At 36.0% G+C, this 8366-nt stretch overlaps 1 protein-coding gene across 1 annotated transcript; it reads left to right on the top strand.

Moving 5' to 3' along the window:
- Positions 1–805: 805 nt before the first annotated feature.
- On the top strand, positions 806–1704 carry LOC137709460 (VQ motif-containing protein 11-like). Its single transcript, XM_068448547.1, has one exon. It carries the CDS (start codon positions 863–865, stop codon positions 1460–1462), a length of 600 nt encoding a protein of 199 aa, XP_068304648.1. The 5' UTR covers positions 806–862; the 3' UTR covers positions 1463–1704.
- The last annotated feature ends 6662 nt before the right edge of the window (positions 1705–8366 follow it).

Consider the following 8366-nt stretch of genomic DNA (forward strand, 5'->3'; position numbering starts at 1 on the left):
ACTCTTTCTAGGGGGTATGTTCATATTTTTAGTTCTTCTTGGGTTGGGTTTTTTTTTTTCAATGAAAAAGTAATTTTACTCCGAAATCTTTACATAACAGGAGGTGAGCATTTTCATATTCACGTGAGTAAAATGATGAGCATTACCACCATTTAACGGTGAACAAAAATACTTTCCGAAATGTTGAAGAAAAATTGCTAATCTAAGAGCAAATATTCTACTTTGGTTGGAACCAAAACTAGTATAATTGACTTTGAGCCCATAAAGTGAAAAGGCGGAGTCTTGGAAAATAGAAAATAAACTTACCCAACTGCATCACGTTCGTAGTGGGTTCCTCTCTCTCTCTCTCTTGCTTTCCGTCTGTAGCTGCCTAATTCACGAGAAATAAATTTATATTTTGGATTCTGCCTCTGACTTTCGCCGAATACCTGACATTTCCACCTATTACTACCAGATATTTTTTAATGTGATCATCACGAGATATAATACATCACGTATTTTTATATAAATGATGAATAATATGTGTTAAAAGATTAATAATTTAAAAATTAAAAATTTTCTCTATCTACATAAAAATAAATGATGTACTATTTATCTTTTCGTCACAATTAAAAATTTCTCTCATACCACCCCATAAAAAGTAAAAAGTAAAGCAACTCACCAACAACCCAGATAACTCATACAAAACAAATTCATACAAAAATATATAAAAACTAAATGAAAAGGCAATCTCTCTCTCTCTCTCCCCCCAAACCATGATAAAACCCCCACATTCGATGCCCCCTCTTCCCGTTTTGTTTTTCATCCTTCTCTCTCTTCTCCCTTCCGTCCCTCTCTCTAGAAATCCACTGTGGCTCATACAATGGTCAACTCACCCACTTACGGGTCCGACCCCAACTCCCCCAACACAACTTACGTCCAAGCCGACCCCACAACTTTCCGGGCCGTCGTCCAAAGACTGACCGGAGCACCCGAAGACCCATCTGCCCCAAAGCTACCCCTCACCCTCCCCGCCCGCTACTCCACCCCCAAACCTCCCACCGCCACCGAAATGGGGCCCCGGCGACCGGCTTTCAAGCTCCACGAGCGCAGACACGCCACCAAGAAGCTCGAGCTCAGCCTCAACCTCAACACCGCCGCCGCAGCAACCCCATCATCCTCCTCGTGTGGGCCCTGCGGCAGGCTGCCCAGAGTGGGAGCAGGGTTTATGGGTTTTGGGAGCCATGAGATGGTGATGGCGTCGCCCGTTTCGACCCTGGATTTTCTGGGACGTGGGAGCCCGAGGACGCCGCCGGCGTCTCTGTGTGAAGAGGAAGATCGAGCCATTGCTGGGAAGGGGTTCTATTTGCACCCAAGTCCGCTAAGTACACCCAGAGGGACGACTGACCACACTCCTGAGCTTTTGCCTCTGTTTCCTCTGCAATCTCCTAGAGATAGTCAAAACTCTTGTTCTTCTACTTAATTAATTAGCAACCCAATAATTTCTTTAATTTATTTATTTTTCTTGATTATGTTGTTAATGAAGTTGTTATAATCTTAATGATGGCTTATGGGTTTGGATGTTTTTGAAAGTTTGTCTCGTAGTTTTCGTTAAGTTCAAGTTGACTCCTAAAGTATGAGCAGAAATTCCTTCTCACACGCATCTTCGCGCAGCGTGCTTGCGATCGAATGTTCATGCTATGAATTACTATGTCAAAATATGAGATAATTCATATGTCAAAATATGAGATATTTTTGTCACTGAACTTACTTCTCATAGCTATGCTAAATTTTAGACATGATTTTTTATTTTTAAAATTTATTCCATTCAATGAACGAGGTTAGATGACGTGTAGCAGTAAAAATAAACATGTGAATAGCAATATACAAAAATTTGATACGAACTGTCGTCTAATCATTGTTGATTGACTCAAAAGCGTTAGTTTTAATTAATTATCTGAAACGATAATTTTTACACGGATCGTAAAGACATATTTGAGCCAAGCATTCAACATTTTTGTTTTGCTTTGGCCAACGGTTGGACAAGTTTTTAAAAGAAAATTCCTTTCTTTCTTCTCTGCGTGTATTCCATTTCTTCGATTGAGTGGAATACACATTAAAGTTGTGAAGAGAGAATACACGTGAAGGCCTCGAGGAGAGAATCTTGGCAAGGCGAGTTTTGCTAGCAATTCTTCTATGATAATTTAGGCTAGAATTTGTTGGGAGTGTCTGAGTGTGGGGCCAAAAACAAAAAGCCGTAAATCGGTGAGGGTATATCAGAATGAAATAATGTGGCCAAAATAAAAGTGGGATGATGAGGCATGTTTCGTTTCGTGTATACATTGCTACACCTCCATCTTTCCAAATTTGCTCTTCATGATTTAAACTTGGAGCTGTTGTAAAGTTGACGATACGTGTGCAGTATGATAAAGTAAATAATATGCAATATTTACGAGATTTGATAAGTGTGCTTACGTCATCGGGACAACAGTAGTATTTTCTTTTATTATTTGAAATAATAGAAGTACAAAATAACTCTCATTATTTTCTTTTTTCTCTCTAACCTGGCTCACTGGTAATTTCTTCCGGCTCTTCTTTCCTCTTCTCTTCCTTTTCCTCCATAACTCCTCTTTCTTTCATCTGAATGTTTTTTCTCTCATCTCTTTCTTCTTCTTTTCACTTCTTCCTTCCTCCATATGCTCTCATCTTATAGGCAAAAGATTAATATAGCAACACTATTCACTTTACAAACTTTCCTCAAATGAATAGTGAAATAATGTGCATGAATAGTAACCCATCCATTTTTCTTTATATGAATAATAATCTATCTGATTTTTCTTTGGATGCATAGTAACAAACTATTCTTTTAAGGTGTGCCTTGCCATGGAGGGCTAAGGTCGACATATCTGGGATTTCCCAATAGCAGGTAGTGGTGCGGATGTGGCCTTGTCACCCACGCTTGTTGGCAACAGTGGTGTAGTTAGAATAGTGAACTTTACGCGTTGCACTTTGCCAGAGATATTTTGATAGAGTTGTCATTGATATCCATAAAATTGAGATTGCGTCTAAGAAATGTTGACAAACTTTATTCAGGAAAATCCGGCTTTTGAAATTTTGAGGGCGGTGTCTCTTCGATTTTTGAACAGGTGGCTGTGTTGCCTCTCCTTTTATAGGGGTATCAATTGTATTCAAAATGCACGCTTTGAAGGTTGCCTGCCTGTGAAAATTATCTCTGTTGTATTTCTAAGATTTCACTCTATCCAACCTTTTTCTTTCATCATTTTTGAAAATGGCTTACCCATCCAACCTTTGTTTAGATTTGAGTCTTGGAGGAGATACACACGAGCCACGTCAGAATAATATATGGAGCCCGTCCTTTTTATCTTCTAATGGCCGGCCCTCTTACGGTTGAAGACTGTGTGATGAGGGATGATATAATGGCTACAGTAGTAGCTAGGAACCTTCTCACTCTCAGAGACAAAATAATACTTTCAAAAAGGTCTAATGAATTGACTGTTCAAGACTCTTTGACTTTCATTGTTCAATGTGCATGTTCGATATCCAACATGAGCCAACGTCTACTTACTCGAACTCGCCAAGTCGAAACATTAATGGTTGAGGTGGCAAATCTTAGACAAAAAATTAGAGGGCTCAAGCACGAGAATAAAGAGTTGCACAAACTTGCAAATATTTTCTAGACAAGCATGAAAAGAAAGCTCGATCAGCTGCAGGAATCCGAAAGTTGGATTCAAAGTGATCACCAGAGATTTGTGGCTAGATTCTAAAGGCAACTGATGCCTTCCCCTTCTGGTGTTTTGTCAAGTATTGGGGCGTCACATGATCAATCTCCAGTATCTCCCCCTTCTAGGGTACTTCCAAGTACTGAGGCTTCACATAAGTAACCTTTGTGAAGGCCCCCCATTTGTTTGTTTTTGTAGTTGTAACTCATGTGTATGCACATGTATGTATGTATTTGTGTGTATATACATATACATATATATATATATATACACACACACACACACACACACATAAGTAACCTTTGTGAAGGCCCCCCATTTGTTTGTTTTTGTAGTTGTAACTCATGTGTATGCACATGTATGTATGTATTTGTGTGTATATACATATACATATACATATACATATACATATACATATACATACATATATATATATATATATATAGGAAAATTCCTTATCTTCTGGTTTTATACATGCCTGAAACTTTTGGTTCAGTTTGTTAGATATAGGAAACTATGGAAACTTCTAGTTCCATTAATATGAATCAATGAGCCTTTAAGCAAAGATTTTTTCTAATATCATATGCTTTCACATGAATTCTTGAGCATTATGAATTCATGAAAGTATCTCTTCTGTAAGATGTCGATGGTCACAAAATCGAGCTTTGCTAAGTTCACCATTCCTTATTCTCAAAAAGAAGAAATTTAGGTATGACATAAATTGCGATAATTAACTCATACCACACATAACACATGTCTACACAAAATTTTAGAACTTCAAATTCTTAACATTATTCATATTTTGAACTTCATGTCAAAATATTATTCATATGGACTTGAAATTTATTCTCAATATTGACATCATTTTAGGTTCATATTTTTGGAACTCATACCCATACTTAATCTGTACATGAATTAAGGAACTTATGATCCTCATTTACATGAATCAAAGGACTTCTGGCCCTTATTTAATAGTCTGTGGACTGAGGCGCTTATAGCCTTCACTTTAATTTGATTAAGGAACTATTGTTCTCTCAGTTGATTCAAAAATTTCAGGTTTTCATTTGATCAAGGAACTTTGGGTCCGATTTTTTTTTATACAATGATGATCAAGGAACTTCATGTTTGATCTTTTTTAATGGTGGAACTTCGGGTCCAATCATTTTATATGATGAGGATCAAAAACTTCAGGTTCTAATGTGATCAAGGAACTTCGAGTCCTTTTATATACTTATCATAAAATGTAATACACTAAATAAATTAGGCGGTAATTCTAGCCATGATAAATAAATTGTTTTTTGAGTAAATAAAACTTGTGACAAGGGCTTTGATTCAGCACCATTCATATAAATATCAAAACTTTAAAGCAAAAGGTAATAATTCCACCCACTATAAATAAATAAAACTTGGGATAAGGCTTTAAACCAGTACCATTCACATAAATATGCCAAAACAGAAAAGACAATGATTAAGTCTTCATCTTTTTTTTTTCTTTGTCTGCCACTTTCTTTTGTTTCATTTTTTTTATTTTACATTTCACAGTTCTAAGTCCTTTTGGTTACCCAGGAAGTAATAGTAACAATAAGTCCCAATTGGTATTCCTCCTCTAGTGAGTTTCAAAAAAATTGAAATGGTTCCTATAAGTTTTGGAGTCAAGAGTAGTTCCTGTGAATTATGAGAAGATCAAACCGTTAGATTTGGCTCAAATTTTAGTATGATATGGATAGGAGGATACCAAACAACTTTCATGAAGAAACAATTTAGATCTGAGCTACTGAAAAAGGAGTTAAGGTACTCATAAGATGGCTGTCCAATTTTTTGCCGAATTGGAAACTGGGTTGGTCTTTCAGACATCTATGATGATCGCACCGTTGGAATTTTCTGAAAATTTGATATGTTATAGGTACTAGGAAGACGAACAACTTTTAATGAGGAAGTAGCTCAATTCGTGGTCCGCAAGTTAGAGTTTAGAGGCTGTTTATATGGCTGTCAGATTTTCTGCCAATAATAATGATAATAGTTATATAACCAAATGTATATTTACTTGCTCCTTGTGTTGATAACGTGTTGTAAAGTTAATGATATGTGTGCAGTGGAATAAAGTAAATAAGACACAATATTTACGAGATTTTGCAAGTGTGCCTACGTCCTCGGGGCAGCAATAGTACTTTATTGCATTATTTGAAATAATAGGAGTACAAAATAACTCTCACTATTTTTTTTTTCTCTATAGCCTGGCTCACTGGTAATTTCTTCCGCATCTCTCTTCTTTCCTCTTCTTTTCCTTTTCCTCCATAACTCCTCTTTCTTTTCTCTGTAAGTTTTTCTCTCATCTCTTTCTTCTTCTTCTCACATCTTCTTTGTTCCGTATGCTCTCATCTATAGCAACACTATTCACTTTACAAACTTTCCTCAAATAAATAGTGAAATATTGTGCATGAATAGTAACCTATCCATTTTTCTTCTTATGAATAATAATCCATATGATTTTTCTTTGGATAAATAATAATAAACTATTCATGTGGGCAATTCACATATTATATTACAACAGGAGCTACCTATTTTAACCCAAAAATTAACAAATTTGGTATTTGGGCGTTTGTTTGCCCTCACTAAGTTGGACTGGACTGGACTAGACTAGCTATTAGTCCAATACTGTGTTTGTTCCATGCTGGGACTAACATTAATGAGACTAAAGGGGACTAGCATGGACAAAACCCTTCACTAAGAGGTCTTAGCGAGACCCCCCAATAACCATGGGACTAGCTAAGACTATCCTCTCTTTCTTGTCCTCGTCATGCTCAACGACCACTCTCGACAGACTCCTCGTCATCTCCGGTCACCTAGATCAATCATTAACTTTCCGACTCTCTTTCAGATCCATTTCACAACCAACTTTCATACAAAATATACCAAATTGAAGCTGGGAGTGACAAGATTACGATTTTACCTGAATCGAGGCCAAAATGTGGTCGAATGTGGCTAGAAAATGGCCTGGAAGTCTTAGCCTGTTTGGGCTTCTTCAAATCCATGACAAATTCGAGCATTCAAAGCTAAGATCTCGGTCCAGGGATGGTGATGAATTTTTTGGCGATGCTAACTTCATCCAATTTAACGAGGAAATGGTAGGAAAAAATGAAGAAAAAGATAAGATCATAATAAAATATTAATAATTTATATATTAAATAATATAATATTATAATTTGTTATTATCCAGCTTCTTAGTCCAATACTGCACCAAACGCTTCACTAAGTTAGTCCAGTTTAGTCTAGTCTAAGCCAGTCCAGCTTAGTCTTTGAAGCTAATCCAGTCCGAGATAGTCCGGCGCAACAAACGCCATGTAGAACTAGCTAAACTGACAAAATTTAGCTAAACATTCAGGATTAGCACAACTGTTCAACTAAGAAGCTATATTATATATAGTTTGGATATATAATAGTAAGTCTTAATTAAACAATTTTAGTATTGTTCATTTTTAATGTTAAGAACATTTTTATTATGAAATGTTACTCTTGGTATTATTTATTTACAACACTATTTTGTCCTTTTGATTAAAGCTAAAGTTTTTGAGAATTTTTGGTTAGTTTTTTTTATATATAATATAGCTTTGTAACATTGGATTAGCACAACTGTTAAAATGTCAAACAGCAGGCCTCCAAATGCTTTGGAAGCTTTTGCCCTCTCGAGTCTCAACCCAGGAACTATATTATATATAGTTTGGAGAGTAGACTGCATCTTAAACTACTCAGTTGCACAATTTTTTTGGTTGAAGTGACAACTAACTGAATTTATTAAGTACTTGAGCAGTGACCGTTGTAGACTGTGTTTTTTATTTTTTAATAAACAGTATTGTCTACTCTAAGAGGTGGAGGAGTCGACTAAGCCTCACAATGAGCGAGCCATAATAATATGATTCAAATTTACCTTTGGCAAAATTGAACTTAACACTTCTCACTTACAAGTGAAGAGAAATACTACTAGACTGTAGTACTAAGTGACAAATGTGTCTTAATGTTGCGAGAAAATTATAGCAATAATCCCTCAACTTTAACACAATTGGAACGATGGTCCCTTAATTAAAAATCTCTAATCATTGGTTTCTTAACTCACCAAAACGTGTAGCCATGGTCATTTGCGTCAACTTTATCAGAACTTCCATCAAAATGAATCATATTAAAAGGACCATTGTTCTAATTAGATTAAATTAGCTGAGGGACAATTTCTCTAATTGAGTTAAAATTAAGGTTCATTGCTACAATTTTTCTTAGTTGGTTTCCATAATTTTCCCTTGATTTAGCCTCACATGTGTGGCACGTGACTTATTTGGACGGAAGTTCTAATGCAGTTGATGAAAATGAATATAGCTGTACGTTTTGACGAGTTAACGAACCAATAGTCACATATTTTTAGTTAAGGGATCATTACTCTAATTGAATTAAAGTTAAAGGATCATTACTCCAATTGAATTAAAATTAAGGAACCATTCATACAATTTCCTCTTATATTCAATAAGAGAGATTGGAGATGGTAGTTATGAAGTGAGAGGTGAATATTACGACTCCTGTTATAAGGTAGCATTCAGTAATATGAGTTTTTCTACGTAAACTCCGCGTCAACAAAGAAAACGTTCTCTAACACCTCCTAGG

The sequence above is a fragment of the Pyrus communis genome, chromosome 11 (genome assembly GCF_963583255.1).
Source record: "Pyrus communis chromosome 11, drPyrComm1.1, whole genome shotgun sequence".
Classification (NCBI taxonomy): domain Eukaryota; kingdom Viridiplantae; phylum Streptophyta; class Magnoliopsida; order Rosales; family Rosaceae; genus Pyrus; species Pyrus communis.